Below are 21,323 nucleotides of genomic sequence, written 5' to 3'. Positions count from 1 at the left end.
TTATTTTTTAATCAGAGTCAATATTACATATAACAGTTGGCAAAAATAACTTACATTTTTGATGTTTGAACACGAAACGATCGTAAAATAAAGAGCCAAACAACGTTTTTATACGAATTTAAAGATGTTTAAAAACATGACAATCAATTACGCATGCGCCCAATTTAAATGCATGCAATTTGCATTTTATCTGTAATTCTGGAACAATTATAAGATAATTATAAACATTTCAACCTAAAGTTGCACGCCTAATAATTTGTCGATTTTCCCAGTGATTTATGTTTACAAAAAGGCCGTCACCGAATACAACGTGTTGATTTTTCGCAAGGTAAACGTCTATCTCCACCGGCAACGGAAATATGCGTTTAAAACAAATTTCTAAATGAAGTCAACAAGAAATAGGTTGACAACTATAACTCATACGTATTTTGTGATGTCTTCACTGAAAATCAACACCACAAACTTATAAAATAACAAGAATAACTGCAATTCAGCACAAACTTGGCGTTTTGAAAAGTGCGTTATTACAACGCATGCGCAGAACTTATCAATTTATTTATTATGTATGTATGTAGGTATAAATAATTTAACACGTATTAGTTTAATTTTGACAGTTGTTCGTGTCGTTTGTTTCAATTTCCGAACGAAACTAGTCATAAAATCGGGAAATAAAGCAAAGCGACGAACAAATTTGTACGGGTGGCGACATCGCGGCGAGTCACGTAACCAACTTAAACAATTCAGTGATCTGCAATTGAGGCAACGACTTTATCGGCCGTTCGTTTTTGGTTTTGCGCTTTTTGTGGCGAGAATATTTGTGCGAGTGCTCGGAATTTTGTGTTTTCAACCGCCGCAACGACGGACAAACAGTAAGCAAACGAATAAACCCATCCACGAAACGTCGTACCGAATCGAACGTCACGCCAACGTTTCCATGCAGACTTTGGAAACCGAGTGCCAAAATATCCCGTGTGTTTTGGGGTTAAAACTCGCCTCGAAAACTGAACAAACGGCACACGCAAAGAGCGATTTCAACCGCAATTGGTCACGTTTCTGTGATTGGTCGTTCCTATTTTCGATGGTTTGTTGTTTTTGGGGTTAGTTTGGCGCTTTGTTTTGACATTGCATCAACTTTGGAAGTAGGTTAGTTTTTAGGGTTAAAACACTGGCCCAAGCTCTGTGAAATGTTCGGCGAGATAATTAAGTTGACGATGGCACATGTTGTCGTCAGTTTTGATTAATTTTCGATTTGGTACGGATAGTTTAGAAATTTGTTAAGGAGTTAAAGCTTAGCTTTAAACTGCTTTCAAATTCTCAACCATTTTGTATTTTTTTGTGTTTTTAGGATTTAAGTTTTCACAAATTGTCCTCTCAAGGGTTTAAAATATCCTATTGAAACTCCACTTATCAGAGTGTTTTTAATTTTTCTTACTAATTGTGTAGTTGATTATATTTATTCGGTTTGTTGAGAATCTTATATTTGAAGTTTGAAATATTTATTTGTTTTGATGTTTACGTGCAATAAAATTCTGTTTAAACATTCTATTATAGTTTTAATTTGAGATTAAAATTACTTAATATTAATTTATTGAATTGAAAATATTGTTATAATTTAGTTTCATGTAAATTTAGAAAAGTAAAGGTCAATGTTTCTATTTTATATTTTTGCAGCTTGTATAAATTGTGTTTAAATTGAGTAATATTATTAGAAATATGAGTAGTTATAGTTAAATCAAAAATTAAACTAGTAATTTTGAATTCATTTTGTAAAATATACACACTCATATAATAGTTATGAGTAAAACAAACTAAGTTTAATAATACCAATTAATGTAATTTATGTCAATAAAAAATTGTCAAAATTTGACTTACATCAATTAGATTTTGGCAAAAGAAAGATTAAGGATCACAGAAAGCTTTCTTATATTAACAGTTTGAAAATGGAAAATTATAGAAAATTCTTTCATATGTAACTGTATTTGTATTTCTGACATATTCAATAAAAAATAAAATTATTTGTGTTACAGCAGCGTGATTGATGGAATGATTGTCTACCCCTGAACCAGAACAAACCAACAACATATATACACAATATACACTGAAGAGAAAAATAGAAAAACAGAAATGGCGGCACTCGGTCACCAAGCGGCCGCGGCCCTCCTCGACTTCAACCAGAAACTGGACATCAACCTATTGGACAGCGTCGTGGTGAGCATGTACGCGGGCAACGGCGAGACACAGCGCATCGCCCAAGAGGTGCTGACCACACTCAAGGAGCATCCGGACGCGTGGACGCGTGTCGACACGATACTAGAGTTCTCGACGAACCAACAGACCAAGTATTACGCCCTGCAGATACTCGAGCAGGTGATAAAGACGCGGTGGAAGGTCCTGCCCAGAAATCAGTGTGAAGGCATCAAGAAATATATCGTATCGTTAATCATCAAGACCAGTTCGAATCCGGAGACCCTGGAAGCTAGCAAGACCTATCTGAACAAACTGAACATGATTCTGGTCCAGGTGTTGAAAAGGGAATGGCCGAAAAATTGGGAGAGCTTCATCCCGGATATAGTGGGCGCCAGCAAAACAAACGAGAGCCTCTGCCAGAACAACATGATCATATTGAAATTGTTGAGTGAGGAACTATTCGATTTTTCCTCCGGTCAAATTACTCAAACCAAAGCAAAACATTTAAAGGACACGATGTGCAGCGAATTCTCCGCCATCTTCCATTTGTGTCAGTTCGTGTTGGAAAACTCGCAGAATCCGCCGCTAGTTAACGCGACGCTGGAAACGCTTCTGCGTTTCCTAAATTGGATTCCACTCGGATATATATTCGAGACCAAGTTGATTAACACGTTGGTCTTTAAATTCCTGCCCGTTCCGATGTTCCGTAACGTCAGTCTCAAGTGTCTGACCGAAATTGCCGGTGTGACCGTCAGCAATTACGACGAGATGTTCGTGCAGCTGTTCACGCAAACCATGATGCAGCTGGAAACGATGCTGCCGCTGCAAACCGACATCAAGACGGCATACGCCTGCGGTCAAGACCAGGAGCAGAACTTCATACAGAATCTGGCGCTGTTCCTTTGTGCGTTCCTGAAAGAGCACGGCAGCTTGGCGGAAAATTCCGTACAGGTCGACATGTTGAGGAATGCTCTGAGGTATTTGGTGCTTATCAGCGAAGTAGAGGAGGTAGAAATCTTTAAAATTTGTCTCGAATACTGGAACACACTGGCGTCGGAACTGTACAGGGAAGTGCCGTACTCAGTTGGCCAACCGATATTCTTTTCGTCCAGCAGTCGCAGGAATCTATATCAGGACGTTTTAAACAAAGTCCGTTATATAATGATTTCCAGGATGGCGAGACCGGAAGAAGTGTTGGTCGTGGAAAACGACAATGGCGAAGTAGTTAGGGAATTCATGAAGGACACGGACTCCATTAATCTGTATAAAAACATGAGGGAGACGCTCGTCTATCTGACGCATCTGGACTACGCAGATACGGAACGGATAATGACAAACAAGCTACAGAACCAAGTGAACGGCACAGAATGGTCGTGGAAGAATCTGAACACGTTGTGTTGGGCTATAGGCAGCATATCGGGTGCGATGCACGAGGAGGACGAGAAACGTTTCCTGGTCACCGTCATCAAGGATCTGTTGGGTCTGTGCGAACAGAAACGTGGCAAGGACAATAAGGCGATCATCGCCTCGAACATTATGTATGTGGTCGGCCAATATCCCAGATTCCTTAAAGCCCATTGGAAGTTCCTCAAGACAGTCGTCAATAAACTGTTCGAGTTCATGCACGAGACACACGACGGCGTCCAGGACATGGCCTGCGACACCTTCATTAAGATCGCACTGAAATGTCGCAGGCATTTCGTCACGACACAGATTGGCGAGTCCTGTCCGTTCATCGAGGACATCCTGGCCTCCATCTCGACCATCATTTGCGACCTGCAGCAGCAACAGGTGCACACGTTTTACGAAGCAGTCGGCTACATGATCTCCGCGCAGGTTGACAGCGCCACCCAGGATGCCCTCATCGAAAAATATATGTTACTACCCAATCAGGTAATAACCAAACACGTGATAACAATTCGACGGATGATTAGTCCACTTTTAAGAAAATCAAAGCTATTTGTGGACCAGACGTAAGAAAAACGTGTTTGTTAAATTGGAATAGTAAATGACACGTTTTTGTCTTTATATCCACAGATGTTTTTCACTGTTAATTGTTTTTGTTATTTATTTCATTTGTTAATAAATTTGAAAAATCTGAAATTTTAATGAAAAATTGATGAAATTCTGAAATATTTAATAAAAACATCGTTCAGGATGATTTACAAACTCTAACAAATTTTGGCAGATGAAAATTGGATTATTATTATTATTATTATTAATTTCGTAAAAAGGGGGAAACATTGTGGAGTTTATTTTTATAGTTTTTTTTACTCTAATGATTTTTCTAAAACAATTTTTTTCCATATATAAAGGTTATTCTTCAACAAATTTTGAACAGTGGAAATTAATCGTTTTAAATTTGAGAAAACATATATTAATATAAAAATTGGGTTATTTTAAGCAAACCTTATTGTATTTATTTTTTGTTATTGTTAATTAATATTCTCCACTAATATTAATCAGATGTCTAAAATTAATTCAGTCATCATCTGCCGAATAACTTTATAAAACATGAAAAACACATTTTATTATGTACCAAAAAAGGTAAATTTATGGTTAATTTTTAAAGTAACTTATCCATCAAAATAATCACCAATATCATCAGATATTTTGGGTTCTTGGAGTTGAAAGGAAAGTTCAACTTCAATCTTTTCACAATTAAATCTTTATTACGTAAAAATTGGACCATGACAAAAATAAATAACAGTCACAAGGAGAAATATCTAGACTATATGGTGGAAAAGGTTGAACTTCTCGTTTAGCAACAATATGAAGCTTTCTTTGAGTCTATAATGCTACGTGACGCCATGAAGAGAAGCACTGCTTTTTTATTTATTAAAAAAGCTTTTCATGAATGTGATCAGCATAGTGTAAGTAGAATAGACAGAAGACAGTGAACATTGATCCTTTGAGCTCCCTGGTAGGTAATCAATATGTAAATTCATGTTCAATTTACCCAAAATTATCAAAATCTTGCTTGGGATCTGTGCCACCAAATTTATCAGATTGAATTCATTGTCCATACGAAAGAGAATTGTAATCAACCTGTTTTTCATCCTATGTAATATGAGCTTTGTATTGACTATATAGAATATATAAAGCTCATTAACGTTGCATGCAAAGGGTGAATTGACAATTGTCAAACGTCTAATTTTGTTATACTCACATATTTAAGACTAAAAACAATTTTATCCATTTCTTGACGAAATTTATTTCAAAAATTCTCTTCCTAATAGTTGATTAATCATAGTTTATTGACTGGCCTATTTCTAAACAAATTCATAAGGATTTTGGACGGGATATTCCTTATTTCCCTATTGATACTGGTTTCAGGACGATCTTGCTTTTAAGCCGACAAAATCAAATTTATACGACTTTATCACTACTACACCTTTTCTAAAAGCATTGCTAAGCAACGTACCGCTTTCGTTGCTTTAAGCTGATTTTTGAATACAATACAAATTGGCAGGAATTATAGCACATAACTTAAACAAATTGAATATAATATAGAAAAAATATATAATTGTTAAAAAAGCTTTTAAACAATATATACAGTTAAAATGTGTTTACATTTTATTAGAGTAAATCATAAGCACAAATCAAAATACTTTTTCCCAGACCTAATAATATATTCTTTTCTTGTGCTTTTTTTTTTCAAAAATAATCTGTTATCTTACTCATTTAAAAAAGTATTATCAATTTTTATTTTCAAATATTAATTTTTTAAGGTTGTTAAACTAATTTGAAATATTTATTTTTCTCAGGTTTGGGATGAAAAAATCAGCCAGGCTAGTAAAAACGTGGACGTACTGAAAGAAATAACGGTTGTGAAACAACTGGCCAGCATATTGAAAACAAACGTCAGAGCCTGCAAAGCTTTAAATCACGCTTACGTGGTACAACTAGGACGGATATACCTCGACATGCTCAACGTCTACAAAGTAATTAACCACTTTCCTGCGTTATTCAGTTAATGTGACCAACAAATTTGTTTTTCTTTAGGTAATGTCAGAGAATATCACGGCAGCAATCGCATTAAACGGAGAACAGGTGACAAAACAGCCGCTAATCAAGGCGATGCGGGTGGTGAAAAAAGAAACTTTAAAATTGATCTCCGACTGGATATCCAGATCGAACGATCACGTTATGGTGCTCGAGAATTTTATTCCGCCGTTCCTGGATGCCGTTCTCTTAGATTATCAACGTACAGCCGTGCCGTCAGCCCGAGAGCCGGAAGTTTTGAGTGCGATCGCCACCATCGTCAACAAGCTAGAGAGCCACATCACTTCAGAAGTAACTATTAACCCGGTTGTTGTTTTGAAACCGGTTACTTTGACCGTTAACGTTTTGTAGGTTCCGAAAATTTTCGACGCGGTTTTCGAGTGCACGCTGGCGATGATCAACAAAGATTTCGAGGAGTATCCGGACCACCGTACCAATTTCTTCTTGCTTCTGCAGGCGGTTAACAATCACTGTTTCCCCGCCTTCCTCAGCATACCGCCCGCACAGTTCAAGTTGGTGTTGGACAGCATAATTTGGGCGTTCAAGCATACGATGCGAAATGTGGCGGACACAGGGTTACAGATTTTGCTTAAGTTGTTGCAAAATGTGGAACAACACGAACAGGTATAGTTGTTAATATTGATTAAAAATCGAGGCTCGGGGTAATTACCACAATTAACCCCTGTTTACAGCTAAATTTTTGGAATAAAATAGGATAATGTTAAAGGATTTTTTAAATACTCATAAAAATTAATATTTATACATGCATGCTAGACATGAAGTAGCATATTGGTGTGTAAAGGTGGTAATTTTCAACAATTCACTCTATTGTTTTTTATTTGATTTAAAATTAACAAAACAAAAATGCTGTTATGCTATACATATTATTATATATTTATAAATTACTCCTAAAGTGTTTTAACGTTTACCAATAAGAGAAAAATTAAGTTAACAACACTATAAAATACTTTCCCAATTAACGAACTTTATTATTAAAAACGATATCTGTTATTTTATCTAGTCATTGAATATGAACATTTACCAAAGCAAGATTTAAGAACAAGTCACTTGCGTCCACATATGCAACCATTTGACAGGCGAAAGTGAGCACATTATTTTTCTCTGAACTCGAATATGTCATCAATCACCTATCCTATTTTTATCCGAAAAAAGGACATTTGCTATTTAGCAAAAGCCAATTTTGATAAAAATGGGACCACTAACCTTTGTTCTTATGGTTACATTCGAAATGTGTGGTATGTAGCTGTCTATTTCTCATAACCGTGTGGACTATGCACTTCACTTGCAATTGTCATCCGGTTTTATTACGCCGTTGAATGGTTCTCGTAACATTCCTTTGATTGCCCAATCTTTGAATAATTTACCTATGTGACAAAGATTATTTGTAGTCGAATTAATTAATAATTAATGGCATTTTTACGATTTATTTTATTCATAATTAATTAAATTTTTTGCTGCATTTTAATATTATTTACACAAAAACCGTTAAAGGTACATACATATATTTCTTGAATTATAGTGAATCTGTCATTTTAAGTGTGGTGCAAGACTTAATAATTAAATTTTGGTGAAACCGTTTTACTAATTTTCGGCATTTTCAGTTTCTAAATTAGAAGGAAAGATTATCGTTCTTGAAATAACCGTAAACAAAAGTCTAAAATAAAAACAACCAGATTGTGTGTCGTTTTTATTTTTTAAACAAATTCGTCACTTTTCTCATGTACTTATGATGTTTAAACAATCTTTCATTAATGTTTTAAAAATGTTTTTATTAGATCCAAATTTATATAGGGATTATATAGAGTTTAAAGATTAAAATATGAAATAGCTTCAGTAAGAACTACTATTTTCTTACTGACTAGATTAAACGTATATAATATTGAAATATTAATCTCAGTCGCAAAGAGGCAGAAACCACAATTTATGCGAAGGAAATGTAAAAATATACTGAGAAATTGAAATGTATAAAATATCAAGCTTTTATTTGATTTAGTTTTATCTTCAGCATATCATATATACTAGACATATTTTAACGCTGTTAAAAAATTTATATCTTTATGCTATGTTTTAAATAATAAAAGAAATTTTATTAACACTGTTTCCAAATTTGTCATTTATATCGTTTCTCTGTCGATATTTGTCTGTATTGTTTTAAATCAAATTATTTTTTAAATAATTCTTTATTAGGTGTTGATATAATTTTTCCCCTATTTATTTTTGAACTTGTGAATTAAAAATGTAACCGGAAATATTTTCATTCGTAGGTTAACTTGATTGGTTTCTCCTCAGAATTTCCTTTGCATTACTTTCATCAAGCTAACCTTAATTGCCTACTTAAACAATAATTTCATCTTCTGTGCGATTTTGCTGTTAATCATGTCCTCATCAAAATTTCCATCTTATTCTTATCAATATTTCTTAATTTCTCATTAGTAATATGTTTCCAAATTTGTCATTTATATCGTTTCTCTGCCGTTATTTGTCTGTATTGTTTTAAATCAAAAATTTTTTTTTAAATAATCCGTTATTAGATATTTATATAATTTTTTACCTTATTTATTTTTGAACCTCTGAATTAAAAATGTAAGCGGAAATATTTTCATTCATAGGTTAACTCAATTGGTTTCACCTTAGAATTTCTTTTGTTTCACTTTCATCAAGCTGACCTTAATTGCCTACTTAAATAATAATTTCATCTTCTGTGGGATTTTGCTGTTAATCTTGTCCTCATCAAAATTTCCATCCTTTTTATTACAAAATTCAAAAATTTATTAAATAACTCTTCAGCTTCTAGGATTATTTGTTATTGAAAGATTTGTTATTTATTCAATTGTAATAATGTAACTCCATCATCTTGCTTATAAAAATTATTGATTCCAAAACTGGCTTTTCCAAAACAATTATGAATTCTTGTCTAGTTTACTTCCACGTTCCATACGGTTACAACAATATTAATAGAGTAGAGAACATCGAGTTTGGGAATGTAAGGAGGAGAGTTTTCGGTGTCGGTAATAAAATTTAGAGCTTTATACACCCAGGACAAGAGGCTGAAAAATCTGTTTAAAAGAATGCAATCAATATAAATAAAACTTTTCTAGTTTGATGCAAAAATTTATTGTACAATTCCAGAAGCCACAATTTAAGTACACTCAATACATTTAACATTAGAGATTTTGTAATTTCCACTTTTAGATGTAGCTTATTATTGAAGAGTCATTATGTACTTCGATTTATAGATTTTCGAGTTAGAGACATTAGAGATTAAAGATATTAAATAAAATTCACGAAAATCATACAAAATGTGTGGGGAACAGTAGTTAACTTCGACTTAGAGATTCGAGTTAAGCAGATTTGACTTTATTAAGATTTAATAATTATCTGGATGATTACTAGTTATTAATTTTATTTACAAAAATCGAATTTTTTTGAACCTTTAATCTATATGAACATTGTTGTTTCAGGCGGCGCCCAGCTTCTACCAAACATACTTGACAGACATATTGCAGCACGTGTTCAGCGTGGTGACGGACACGTCACACACGGCAGGCCTCTCGATGCACGCCTCCATCCTCGCCTACATTTTCTCGTTGGTCGAGTCGGGCCGCGTCAACTGTCAACTGGGACCCGCCGCCGCGACACCCGGTGCCGTCGCCGTCGCCGATAACGTACTGTACATCCAGGAATTCACGGCGACGCTACTCAGATCTGCGTTCCCCCATCTCACCGACAACCAGATCAAGATCATGGTTCAGGGCATGTTCAACTTGGACCAGGACATTCCGGCGTTCAAGGAGCATTTAAGGGACTTCTTAGTCCAGATTAGAGTGAGTGGTCGGATCGTCTTCCGTTGCTTTGTTGTTAAATTGTTTCGTATCTTTTTGTGATGCAGGAATACACGGGTGAGGACGACAGCGATCTGTTCTTGGAGGAGCGCGAGAAGGCTTTGCAGGTGGCGCAGGCGGAGAAACGTCGCGTCCAACTGACCGTGCCGGGCATTTTGAATCCGCATGAAGTACCGGAAGAGATGCAGGATTAGCAGAGTTTATTTTAAATGCTGTAATATTAACATTTAGATCGATATTTTTCTATTTATCTCGTCCGTTATGAAATAACAATAGAATTTATGGTCTATAATTTGTGAATGTGTTTTGTGCGATTTAGCTGGAGCGCTTTTTAATTTTTTATGATTTTTTTTGTCTTGTTTAATAATTATTTTGTATGGATACCATGTTAATTAAAGAAATAAAAAGTTTCAGTTACCGGAAACATTATTTTCTTTGACCAAATACCAAATCTGTAGTAAGTATAATACCAAATTTACGTATTCTCTTTATTTAACATGTTATTTGGCATCATCTTTGAAAATAATTCAGTTATGTACCATTTACATAATTATGTGTCCTTCAATCCTTGTGATAATTCGCGGTTTCAAAGCACAAAACACAAAACTTGTTTTATTCTCATTGAACTGCTCTGAATAAAAGTTATGTATGTGATTTTTTAAAAGTATGATTGGCTGTTTTTGTATTATTTAAAATCATATAGTTTAGATTATCAATCATTCTTTTAGTGCAAAAATATCCCCTGCATCACTCCAATTTTTTATATCTGCATTTTATAAACTAAACCAAGTATTTCAGTTGATTGATTTGATAGTTTACAGAGTTTCGTTTTGTAGAAAATGTTAGCTCCTAAATGAAATTATAATAACAAAAAAATTTGTACATTTTTATAACACTTGTAAAAAATACTAAAACTGTTTTTCGTTCGTGCATTTAAATTGTTTCGCCATACGCAAATTAAAATTTGAATAGGCCAAGCTGAAATGCTCTGTAAGCCTCGGACTGCTGTAAATATTGGCCGTTATTGGTTGAGGTTCGGTTCTATTCTATTCTATTAGATTATGGCGTTGTTTTTTATGTCATATAAAATTTATTGCAGTTATCTCACATGGTATTAGCATTAGTTTGCCTTTTGTATAAATGCTTCTTGTTTATTATTATATTATTTTGGTCATTTTTCTTTCAAAAACAATTTTTAGAGTATATAACACTTGTGCTATGAAGATTCACATCTTCCGTGTACAATGATTGAATCTGTAGCTGTAGTTGTTAATATTTTGTGATCATTTCAATAATAAAACTTATAAAACATCCAGTCGTTTTGATGAATACAATTTTTATTCAGTTACAAAGGTTACATATTAAAAAAAATATCACTTACAATTCAGGCAAGTATACTAATAGTATAGAATCAAAATCTAATGCTGAATCCCTTAAAATCAAACTTAGAGGAGTTTTGCCAGTTGGACAAGTCACAACGTTCTATTTGACAACCAGGTGAGCCGGTGTTGGACAACCAAATTATCCTGAAAAATAAAAATATAGTTTGACCCTTAAAGACAATGAAAACATTAAAAATACGTTTGGCCAACAATCAAGTTTTTAAATAGACCCGATTGATTTGTTTTTGTTGTCGGCAGCCACGCGCTTCACTTCCTATTTTCAATTAGCTCTAGGAAATAATATTTTGCCACGATAATTATTATTTACTTACATTTGTTCAACCCGCGATCTGAATCCTTGAATTTTACCTTGGATCGTGCCTTTTTTCGTGTTCTTTACCCAGCCAGCTAGACCCAGCTCTTCGCACAATTCTTTACAATATTTCGTAAAATATAAACCTAGAAAAAAGTCGTTCAAATTTTTATTTAAAACAATTCTGGAATATTTTTCTTATTAAAATAGGTTTAAGTTTCGTATAATAGTCGAATATTTAAATCACCTACCTTGTACTTTACCGAAAACTTCAAAATCTACTGATACCAACGGTTCAGACACACTCATGATTATTATCAACTTTTTATTTATTTTTAATATTATATAAAGATTTAAACACAACCGTTCGATGGTATGGATTGGTTTATTGTCAATAGAGATACACTTATGCAAGCCACATCTATTTTAATCTTGTTTCGACGTCTATTAATGCATATACAGAGTGTTTACGTCGTCTATTATTTTTAACATTAAGCTCTAGAAATTGACTTCAGTGACAACTGACAAGTAAACAAAGTATTAAACTCTTAAAAATCAAAATGGACAACACTACAGTTTTTACACCGTTAAAAAATCATTATAAAATTACACAGCAACTAACTCCTACTGCAGATTTCTTGGAAGCGGCAAATGCGACGATTTCTGTCATCGGTAAATCAATCAAATGCAATTAAAATGTTTCATTTTCAAAATTTCAGGGTCTTTGGGAATGTGCTTTTTGACTATGGTCCATACTATGAAAAAAAACATTAAGGTAGTATTTTATTTCTATTTGAAACCTAGTTCTATAAACAGTTTTTATAGACACTGACGGAACATTTTCTAATTGACCCCAAAAAATATGAATTTTTGGAGGATATGATATCACTAGCTATAGAAAATGAACAAATTGCTGTAACTGAGGCGATGTTATGGCTCGCCAGGTAGTAAAGTATGCTCAGTGACAGAAAATACAACGAATAGATCCAGTGAACAAATTCCATTGAGTTTTGGTCAACTCGGTGATGAAGGTCTCCCATCCCCTAGCTATGATAACCCAGAGATCTTTCTGACCATGGTCAGATGATTAATATTTCCACCAACCAAGGTCCAACCTGTCTTAAACCACTTAAAAAAATCCTTCAATCCACCAAACATGGGTGCACAACTCTTCGAGAAGCAAAACCTTCAAAACACTTGTTCAAATTAATTCCCTGGATCGACGTGTTGTATTTTCTATATCACTGAGAACATTCAAATATTTTGGAAACAAATTTGCTATGTTTTATAGAGAACTTGGTTGTATATGGAAATTTTTGGAATTAATCATCGAAGAGCCGGAAGAAGAAGACACTGGACCGTTATTGCAAGCAGCTTACGAGAGATATATAGCGATTTATCATGGTTGGATCTCATCTAATTTAATTAATGTTTAAATTCTAATTTTAAAGTGGACTCAAATAGCTAAACGTATACTTTTTATAGGTTTTATCAAAAAATTGCCCCAGTAGAAAAAAACTTCTTCACATTTTCGCTTTGAGAAAGGACCATTTAGAAACTAATGTTCTTATCGACATGAGACTTTATGTGGATCAATTGGGTGCAATGGTGGAAAAATTTAGACAGTTCATTGATTGGGACAGCGTTGATGATGTTTTCGATTATTAAGAAAAACACGTTTTACAACTTTTATATTCAATATGCCAGCAATCAAAATGCTTCGCTACAAATTCCGACAGAATCTCGTCTTTCTCCCTCAACACACCTTCCTACTTGGAAGAGATGTTGTGGCGCAGTTATTCTTTCACCTCATTCCATATTCAAAGTAAGAGCGTTCACCCGTGCAGTTGATATCAGCGGGCCGCAATTGTCTCCCAATTTGACATAACTTCCTTTAAAACTAAAAAAGTTTTATACAATATTTTTACAATATGTGATTTTGTGTAACGTACCTTTCGAATCCTTCTGGGCATGAATTCTTTTTGCATTCTCCTGATAAAGTTGACCTGTTATTATTGCTCAATTTTACATGGTCCTTGTTCATATGGTGAAAAACAGTTGTCTTTTGGTTTTTAATAAATTAAATCTGTGCAATGTTGTGTTTTACAATAAATGTTTTACAGAAAATAAATTGAAAATATTCAAAGATGTTTTTTATTACCTAGCGGACAATTTTCAGTTCTAACTACACCTCCAGAAATTAATGTGAAATATACCACAAAATTCAGTATTGCTAAAAAAATGCCATTTAATATGTAATATCAATTTTCATTGTACATACAAATTTTTGTGCCCATTATTGAAAATTAAAAAAATACGAGCAGCAGATTGAAAACTGGTGCTATAAAATTTAAATTGCTTTTCATAGAAAAATCATTTATCCCATATTAGTTAATCTTGTATTTAATAATCTGGATATCAATTTTTGTAAATGATCTTAAAGCTCTTGAACATAAAAATTAAACTATTTTATATAGCAAAATTTATTGGGAACTGGTATTTCCACAATCACACATTCCACTTTCCATGGATTGACGTCAATGAAGCAAATCTGGAAAAAGTGTTGTTGATGAAAAAACGTACAAGAGATATTCTGTTCCTCCACACGAACCTTGTAAATATGGTACATAACACAAATTATTTCATTGATGATAAATTAAGCCTGCAATGTATAAAGAATTATTAGCAATTTTAACTTTTACTGGTTTTAGCACGAACAATTTTTGCTGTTAAATTCAAAGCCAGTAATTAATGTATACAAGACAAAATTTAATAGTACTGAAACATAAACAAATTATTAATTAACTCTTAAGTACATTGTTAAAGATTCCAAAACCAGTCGTAATTAACACTATTCTTATGTCACTAATTGTAAGATGAAAACAACAGAATATTAAAATTACTGTAAGTCATGCTTTTAAATTTCGTTTACAATTTATTGTTTATGATGACATTGATAAACTACTATCAATTCAATAATAAACGTGCAATTATCTCAGTATAAAGTATGTTAGAAAATAAATATACATAACAAAATAGATTCAAATCAAAATACATCAAGTCCCAGTCGAATCTATCCTGCTGCCCGGACTGCATCTCCTGCCGACGTCGAATAGATGTCCCCACTGTCTAAACACTTGAAGTCACGTCCAGGATTTTATGTCACCCGGATTACCCAATTCGAAACAATCACCATCGAATCTGAACAAATGTTTTAGTGATGTTTTCTCCTAATCTTTCTTTGCTTACGTGGTGAATCCGTCTTGGCATAGATTCTTTAAGCAGCACGTTGTACTTTTGGATTTGTTGATGTTGTTGTGGTATAAAACTCCCCTCTTTCGGTTAGTAGTAAATAAATTCTTCAAATTGATATTAGCACGATAAACTTTTTTATGAGTTTTATTACCTGGTCCATAATCACAGGTTTCCTGGATATAACATTTGATTTGGATCTTTGTATTTATCTTTATTTAATGATGTTGGACCACTAAATATTAACATGCAATATAACAAAATATATAGTTTTTCTAAAACAATTATTAACAACTAATTATGGTACAAATTGTTAGTTTTTCTGAGTTGATATGAATAAAAAATCATAATTCAATTTACGTAATAAATTAAACCTGTAGAATGTTTTTTATATGTGTTTCATGGAATATAATATTTGTATTGAAGATGGTTTTTTGTTACATAATGAGCAAAGGTAAGTTTTAACTACATATACAGAAATTAATGTGCAATATTCAGTATTGTTATTATAAAAAATGTAATTTAATATGTGATATCAATGTTCAATGTACATTGTACATACAAATTTTTGTTTACATTATTGAAAATCCAAAAAAAAAACTACGAGCATCAGAGGATAGATATTGCTTACGAGTGTAACTTAACTTAAAATTCTAAATACAAATAACTTTTTCACTGATTACAAACCAAAACATTCCTTTTTTAATTGTATTTCTGAATCTTGTTTTTAAAAATCATGATAATAATTGTTTATTTGATCTAAAAGCTCTTGAACACAAAAACTAAACTACTTAAGTTAAAAGTATTTATTATACTACTAATAGTACTCGTAAAAGATTCGATTTTTCCCATAAATCATACATTCCACCTTCAAATTAACAGGATTCACCTGCAAAGTCTTTGGAAATTGATTATCGTCAATAAAACAAGGGCCTCCTAAGGGTACACAACTTCCTTCATATCTGGAAAAAAATTCTAGAGGAAGAAATATTTTTTAAAACATACAAAACCTACTTGAAATATCCATTTTTGCATGGATTTTTTTTACACATTGAATTATGGTATGATCCACTCGGTAAGAGATATTCTCTTTCTTCACATGGACCTTGTATATATGGTGTATAACACGAACTACTTTCTTTATGATAAACAAATCCTGCAATGTATAAAGTACTATTAGCAATTTTAACTTTTTCTGGTCTTTACCTATTGGACATTCTTGTACCGTAAATTCAAATCGATTAATTAATGTATACATGACAAAATTTAATATTACTGAAACAGAAACAAATTATTTGATGTAAGCGAAAATAACACTTTTTAATTAACATTATATCTTTGTTTAAATCAATAATAAACAAATATTACATAAACTAAATAACTTTTACTAAAAAATATTCACACTACAAATTTGAAAAATAGTAACGTACCAACATTTAAGTACATTGCTAAAGATTCCAAAACCAATTGTAATTAACACATCTTATGTCACTAATTATAAGATGAAAACATCAGAATATTAAAATTACTGTTAGTCAGGTTTTTAAGTTCCATTTGCAATTTATTATTAATGATGACATTGATAAACTACTAATTTATTACTTCGATAATGAACGTGCAATTATCTAAGTGTAAAGTTTATTAGGAAATAAATAAACATAGTAAAATAAATTCAAATCAAAATACGTCACGACAAGTCCCAGTCGAATCTCTCCTGCTGCCCGGACTGCATCTCCTGCCGACGTCGAATAGATGCAACGTTTCCGCCCCACCGTCCAGACACTCCACCTCGAGCGTGGTCGAATTCACGTCCAGGATTTTCGGTCCCACATCTTGGGGACGTCCACACGGACCACCCGGACGACCCAATTCGAAACAATCACCATCGAACCTGAACAATTGTTTTAGTGATGTTTTTTCCTATTTGTTGTTTGTTTACCTGGCGAATCCGTCCTGGCATGGATTCTTTAAGCAGGACGTTGTACGTTTAGACTTATTGAAGATCAAGTGTTCTTCTGGTGGGCACGGACCTTGTCTGTAGGGTAAGAAACACGCGTCCTTCGGTTTGTAGTAAATGAATCCTTTAAATTGATTTTATTTAGTTTTTAGCACCAGAATTTCATGAGTTTTATTACCTGGTCCACAATCACAGGTCCACGAATCGTTGTCTTCTGGATATAACATTTGATTTGGATCTTTGCATTTATCTGGAGCGTACAAGGGCAATCTTTCCTGCGAATTCAATTAGGTTGTTGTTTACATCGAAAATGGGATGAATTAAATGAACTTACAGATTCTCCTCGACTAGTAAGTTGATTCAAGTTTGCAGCCAAGGAACCACCAAATATTAACATACAATGTAACAAAATGTACAGTTTTTCTAAAACAATTATTAACAACTAATCATGGTATAATTTTCAAGCTTTTCTGAGTTAATTTGAATAAAAAAACAATAATTCAATTCACGTAGTTTTGCAGGAACGTTTCTAAAATATCTTGATAACTGTATTTTAAGAAATTCCAAACGAGTTGATAAATTTATGAATGATTTTCAAAAATTTTGACATACCAATCCTGCAGTCCATCATTAAGAATCGAATAAACCAGTCGCAAATAACAGTACCGAATGTGTCACCGATCCCAAACAAACTTCTGTTTGTTTTAGTACGACTTGTTTTACCTTCACCTTGAAAACTGGCTCTTCACATTGGAAACGGTGTTGCCATCATTAGAAAATTATTTATTAATCTAATGATTAATAATCGTTTTATTAATTACTAGTGATTTCAAGGTAAGTTTTAAGATAGTTGATAAAGTGAGGAAAAAATAATTTAATCAACATATATAATCATAATTTATTCAGACCTTAACATTCATCAATAGAAACATCAAGCACAATTTTCAGCCCGTAAAATAAAGCCAGACACTATCTTCGTTAAGTGGAAATCAGCGAAACTATATCAGCTTCAACCATCACAGTTGAATGTCTCAAAACAAATACAAAAATCAATATACAGATTATTGATTAGTTAAATGATAATGTAGGTTGAATCTTTTGGCCATTTTGTTAAAAAATATGTGGATCTTGTTCTTCAAACAACCCAATTCCAAAGTGGTGCCGTTAACTCCGAAGATACCACCACCGTGCAACTCCGGCAAACAAGGTCCATTTGGTTTACCCAATTCAAAACATTTTCCATTGAACCTAGTAACTAATTTATTAATTCTTGTTTAATAAGTGTTTTAATAAAATTTTTACCTTGCGAATCCGTCGTTGCAGGGATTTTTAGTACATTCAGGCACAGCCTTTTCTTTTTTAAGGATCAAATGTTGTCCTCTTTCGCACGGTCCTTTTCTGTAGGCGGGAAAACATCCGCGTTTGGGTGGATAATAAATATACCCTAAAAAATTAACTTTGAAAACTGTTCTGATTTACTTTACGATTTATTTACCTGGTAGGCAGTCGCATATCCAGTCGTTTTTCTGGTTCCCAGGATAGAGAAGTTCGTTGGGATCTTTGCATTCGTTGGGTGCAAACAATGGCACTCGGCTCTAATTTCATAAAAGTAATAAAATTGTGTTAATGGTACGTAATTTTTCTGGTTCGATTTACCTACCCTGTTTTCCGCTTCAGTTACGAGTTCGTCCGGTTCCGGAAACGCGATCTGCCCGAATACGAGACTGAGACATGACAACAGGACCGCACGTTTCAGAGCCATGGTACTCGTTGTAGCTCCACTTTCAGACTAAAACGAGTCGTCGATAAATGGTCGTCGAAAACGCGTTTATCTTGTAATTAAGTTGCTCAAGTTGCTCTGCACGTTTTGTACTATCATTAAGCTCATATTAAATGTGAAATTTGGATTATTACTCAATTTCTGTACGTAAGTTTCTGGTGTAAAATAAAAAGTCTCCCGTTTCTCAGAAGAGAATTGTTATTAATATTTAAATTATATGTTGTGGGGAATTCCGAACCTGATCTTTGACTTGGAAAATCCATTCCGGTGGTTTAATTCTGCATAATATGCAACCACAAGTACCTGACTCAATTACTTGAGAGTTTTTCATCAATTTTTTGTAGGGATCACCTTTATAAGAAGTTAATTGGTCGTATAAAGTCTACACATCATGTAAACTAAACATTTCTAATATGTAAATTAACTTATTAATAGTTTTTTTAATTAATCACCGTTTTCGAAATATTCTCCAAAAATTATTATTTATTCAAACTAAAGTATATTTAATTGTTTTAATAGTAAAAAATATATTTCTCATGGGAAGTTACTCCCCTTTTTTTTAATTACTCAGATAACTAATAGTTCAAAGATTGATTGATTCTACATATTTCCTAAATTTCAAACATTAAAAATATAGAAAAGAGAACAAATAAAATCCTTTTGCAGTTGATTGTTTGAATATTTTTCATGCCAGATTTGTTGTAGTTTTTGTGATAGATATATGTATCGAAAAGTGTTTGATTCGTCAGAATCTAGAGAATGACAACATGCAGGACAGAGACAGTAAATGTCTCCCACTACGAGGCAAACTTGGCCCATTTTATGTGGTTTCTTGAAAATTAAAAATTATGAAATTATGAATAAATAACTAAATTTTTTTATATTCAATAATTCATTATCACCTAACTAACATATTTATATATTCATATAATGATATAAAATATAAGAAAAATTAACCCATTTTATTTCGAAAGATAACATAATATGCTTCTTTTATATTTTTAGAGGACATATATATAATGCATCAACTATTATACCTATCTATATTACTATGGCACATCATTCTTAGAAATCAGTCGGAATAATTCGCCAGAAAAATTTCGCCAGAAAGATTTGCCAGAAAAAAATCGAATTATAAAGACATCAAGTTGTCAAGTAAAAATTACACATTATTTTCATTCTGGACTGAACCAATGTACTTCGAGTTATCAAAAATTCAAGTTATCGATGTTCGACTGTAGTTTGATTGAAAGATAAAAATATCCCAGAGTACTTTCTGAAGCTGAAAATTGGTTTACAATAAACAAATAATAAGTTAATAAAGAAAAAAACAAAATTTCTTCACTTGGTAACCAATACATAATATACACAAAAGAGACAAATAATGTTTTTATACTGGCTTTATAATGGTTCTGGGAATAATGTTTTGTTTTAAACAGAAAGATTCCTATAAATACCTGAAAATATTAAGATGTTAGTAATGGTGCGTCCCTTCCATCTTGTAAAAATCTATGATAATAAATTAATATTGATATTTTTCTTCTCTTTAAATTGTTAAATTACTGAAATAACACTTTTCTCAACAATTTTTTATTAATTTTATAAATATTAAGTGTTTAAACATTTCACACCTTCCTTTATATACAGATATCTTAATTTACATAGTTTTTATATGAATATATATAACTTTTTATTTCGAGCAGGGTTCATAAGTAAAGAAACCAATCTGTATATTCAATAGAGTTAATTTTATAATTTATGTCTGTATCCGACATCGTTCTTTAAAGCTACAAATGCATAGATGTGTCCATTTATCGATATAAATTAAACAACAAATTGTAGAAAAGTTCCGGAATGGCGAAAAGCAGAGTAAAGTTGCAGTCGATTTAAGTAAATCAATCATATCGAGGACGAATTCCATTATTAACAAAATAAATACACTGGGAGAAGTTCCTAAAAGTGGTAGAAAACGTAAGATTAACAGAGGCGTGGGCAATAAAATAAAAATGCATAAATCAAGAAATAAAGGAAGTCAGTTTGTTGGTGAGTACCATAAAACAAAGACTAAAAGAAGTTGTTTTAATAAGCTATAGTTTAAATTATTAAGTGTTTAAATAAAAAATTCTGTATTTATCTTTTAATTTTTATCCATTTTATAATTTTATGAAGTTATATTTTGAAGTAAGAATTTTTTGTCTTTCTCAACAAACTTAATATTTTACTTTCATTTTTGGAATAGTATTGTTGTGTAAGTTTAAAACATTGTTTTCTCCTAGAAAATTGTCAGAAATCTTTGGTTAATATTTATATTTAAATTCTCTCTACATTTTTTTTTTTTCAAAAAGAAGAGTCACAATTTTATTTATTGTTTTAAAGAACGTAACCTAACCTAACCTTAAAGAAATTATTTGACTAATATATTTTTTTAAATATTCTATCTAAATTCTGTTTACTAAAGAAAATTTTAACCATAGATTAATTTTAAAAATTTTTCTTTTAGAATTTTTTTTACTAAAATCCCTTGAACATTTTTTTTCTTGAATTAGATTTTGAAACATTGTTCAGTTCTAGAAAATTGTAACCT

General features: G+C 32.4%; 5 protein-coding genes and 2 long non-coding RNA genes across 11 annotated transcripts; 3 read left to right on the top strand and 4 right to left on the bottom strand.

Annotated features, from left to right (window-relative positions):
* Positions 1 to 747: 747 nt before the first annotated feature.
* LOC109593935 (exportin-1) lies at positions 748 to 11,366 on the top strand. Of its 2 annotated transcripts, none has more exons than XM_020009069.2 (7): positions 748 to 869; positions 2,028 to 4,080; positions 5,955 to 6,131; positions 6,193 to 6,483; positions 6,544 to 6,816; positions 9,675 to 10,037; positions 10,103 to 11,366. In XM_020009069.2, exons 2-7 carry the CDS (start codon positions 2,125 to 2,127, stop codon positions 10,247 to 10,249), a joined length of 3,207 nt encoding a protein of 1,068 aa, XP_019864628.1. In that variant the 5' UTR covers positions 748 to 869; positions 2,028 to 2,124; the 3' UTR covers positions 10,250 to 11,366. The 2 variants fall into 2 exon arrangements, with proteins under 2 accessions (XP_019864628.1, XP_049823138.1); XM_049967181.1 differs by lacking the exon at positions 748 to 869 and adding an exon at positions 1,917 to 1,969.
* A 5-nt stretch (positions 11,367 to 11,371) lies between these two features.
* Positions 11,372 to 12,186, bottom strand: LOC109593934 (acylphosphatase-2). The gene is made up of 3 exons (XM_020009068.2): positions 12,002 to 12,186; positions 11,770 to 11,896; positions 11,372 to 11,581 (listed from the first exon to the last, which is right to left on the bottom strand). Exons 1-3 carry the CDS (start codon positions 12,057 to 12,059, stop codon positions 11,467 to 11,469), a joined length of 300 nt encoding a protein of 99 aa, XP_019864627.1. The 5' UTR covers positions 12,060 to 12,186; the 3' UTR covers positions 11,372 to 11,466.
* Positions 12,187 to 12,265: 79 nt separating this feature from the next.
* On the top strand, positions 12,266 to 13,896 carry LOC109593907 (uncharacterized). The gene is made up of 5 exons (XM_049967180.1): positions 12,266 to 12,422; positions 12,470 to 12,525; positions 12,576 to 12,694; positions 13,042 to 13,180; positions 13,236 to 13,896. Exons 1-5 carry the CDS (start codon positions 12,311 to 12,313, stop codon positions 13,416 to 13,418), a joined length of 609 nt encoding a protein of 202 aa, XP_049823137.1. The 5' UTR covers positions 12,266 to 12,310; the 3' UTR covers positions 13,419 to 13,896.
* Positions 13,897 to 14,140: 244 nt separating this feature from the next.
* On the bottom strand, positions 14,141 to 15,632 carry LOC109593917 (uncharacterized). The gene is made up of 4 exons (XR_007548035.1): positions 15,157 to 15,632; positions 14,806 to 15,109; positions 14,362 to 14,412; positions 14,141 to 14,301 (listed from the first exon to the last, which is right to left on the bottom strand). It is a non-coding gene; the product is annotated as an uncharacterized LOC109593917 (long non-coding RNA).
* Positions 15,633 to 15,795: 163 nt separating this feature from the next.
* LOC109593908 (uncharacterized) lies at positions 15,796 to 17,715 on the bottom strand. Of its 3 annotated transcripts, none has more exons than XM_049967287.1 (8): positions 17,572 to 17,715; positions 17,294 to 17,382; positions 17,138 to 17,234; positions 16,942 to 17,083; positions 16,433 to 16,893; positions 16,209 to 16,277; positions 16,017 to 16,158; positions 15,796 to 15,964 (listed from the first exon to the last, which is right to left on the bottom strand). In XM_049967287.1, the coding sequence occupies exons 1-5, from the start codon at positions 17,588 to 17,590 to the stop codon at positions 16,680 to 16,682; spliced, it is 561 nt and encodes a 186-aa protein (XP_049823244.1). In that variant the 5' UTR covers positions 17,591 to 17,715; the 3' UTR covers positions 15,796 to 15,964; positions 16,017 to 16,158; positions 16,209 to 16,277; positions 16,433 to 16,679. The 3 variants fall into 3 exon arrangements, with proteins under 3 accessions (XP_049823244.1, XP_049823245.1, XP_019864598.2); XM_049967288.1 differs by having other exon boundaries at positions 16,017 to 16,140; XM_020009039.2 differs by lacking the exon at positions 16,209 to 16,277.
* LOC109593909 (uncharacterized) lies at positions 16,904 to 17,463 on the top strand. The gene is made up of 2 exons (XR_002191189.2): positions 16,904 to 17,044; positions 17,105 to 17,463. It is a non-coding gene; the product is annotated as an uncharacterized LOC109593909 (long non-coding RNA).
* A 130-nt stretch (positions 17,716 to 17,845) lies between the features above and the next one.
* On the bottom strand, positions 17,846 to 20,271 carry LOC109593926 (uncharacterized). Of its 2 annotated transcripts, XM_049967289.1 has the most exons (5): positions 20,197 to 20,271; positions 18,620 to 18,748; positions 18,455 to 18,554; positions 18,262 to 18,403; positions 17,846 to 18,207 (listed from the first exon to the last, which is right to left on the bottom strand). In XM_049967289.1, exons 2-5 carry the CDS (start codon positions 18,719 to 18,721, stop codon positions 18,021 to 18,023), a joined length of 531 nt encoding a protein of 176 aa, XP_049823246.1. In that variant the 5' UTR covers positions 18,722 to 18,748; positions 20,197 to 20,271; the 3' UTR covers positions 17,846 to 18,020. The 2 variants fall into 2 exon arrangements, with proteins under 2 accessions (XP_049823246.1, XP_019864617.1); XM_020009058.2 differs by lacking the exon at positions 20,197 to 20,271 and having other exon boundaries at positions 18,620 to 19,076.
* Positions 20,272 to 21,323: the final 1,052 nt, after the last annotated feature.

This window comes from Aethina tumida, chromosome 5 (genome assembly GCF_024364675.1).
Source record: "Aethina tumida isolate Nest 87 chromosome 5, icAetTumi1.1, whole genome shotgun sequence".
Lineage (NCBI taxonomy): Eukaryota > Metazoa > Arthropoda > Insecta > Coleoptera > Nitidulidae > Aethina > Aethina tumida.
This window is presented reverse-complemented; position numbering and strand designations above follow the sequence as displayed.

Excerpts from the sequence above, each read along its gene's own strand:
- LOC109593935 (XM_020009069.2), top strand. The coding sequence starts at position 2,125 with ATGGCGGCACTCGGTCACCAAGCGGCCGCGGCCCTCCTCGACTTCAAC. Across the intron at positions 4,081-5,954 it reads ATATGTTACTACCCAATCAG|GTTTGGGATGAAAAAATCAG; the intron begins GTAATAACCAAA and ends TATTTTTCTCAG. Across the intron at positions 6,817-9,674 it reads ATGTGGAACAACACGAACAG|GCGGCGCCCAGCTTCTACCA; the intron begins GTATAGTTGTTA and ends TTGTTGTTTCAG.
- LOC109593934 (XM_020009068.2), bottom strand. The coding sequence starts at position 12,059 with ATGAGTGTGTCTGAACCGTTGGTATCAGTAGATTTTGAAGTTTTCGGT. Across the intron at positions 11,897-12,001 it reads AGTTTTCGGTAAAGTACAAG|GTTTATATTTTACGAAATAT; the intron begins GTAGGTGATTTA and ends ACTTTTTTCTAG. Across the intron at positions 11,582-11,769 it reads AGATCGCGGGTTGAACAAAT|GATAATTTGGTTGTCCAACA; the intron begins GTAAGTAAATAA and ends TTTATTTTTCAG.
- LOC109593907 (XM_049967180.1), top strand. The coding sequence starts at position 12,311 with ATGGACAACACTACAGTTTTTACACCGTTAAAAAATCATTATAAAATT. Across the intron at positions 12,423-12,469 it reads TGCGACGATTTCTGTCATCG|GGTCTTTGGGAATGTGCTTT; the intron begins GTAAATCAATCA and ends TCAAAATTTCAG. Across the intron at positions 13,181-13,235 it reads TCTCATCTAATTTAATTAAT|GTTTTATCAAAAAATTGCCC; the intron begins GTTTAAATTCTA and ends TACTTTTTATAG.
- LOC109593908 (XM_049967287.1), bottom strand. Across the intron at positions 17,084-17,137 it reads GACCTGTGATTGTGGACCAG|GATTCATTTACTACAAACCG; the intron begins GTAATAAAACTC and ends ATCAATTTAAAG. Across the intron at positions 16,894-16,941 it reads TGCCAGGACGGATTCGCCAG|GTTCGATGGTGATTGTTTCG; the intron begins GTAAACAAACAA and ends ACAATTGTTCAG.
- LOC109593926 (XM_049967289.1), bottom strand. The coding sequence starts at position 18,721 with ATGGCTCTGAAACGTGCGGTCCTGTTGTCATGTCTCAGTCTCGTATTC. Across the intron at positions 18,555-18,619 it reads TAACTGAAGCGGAAAACAGG|AGCCGAGTGCCATTGTTTGC; the intron begins GTAGGTAAATCG and ends TTATGAAATTAG. Across the intron at positions 18,208-18,261 it reads TGCAACGACGGATTCGCAAG|GTTCAATGGAAAATGTTTTG; the intron begins GTAAAAATTTTA and ends ATTAGTTACTAG.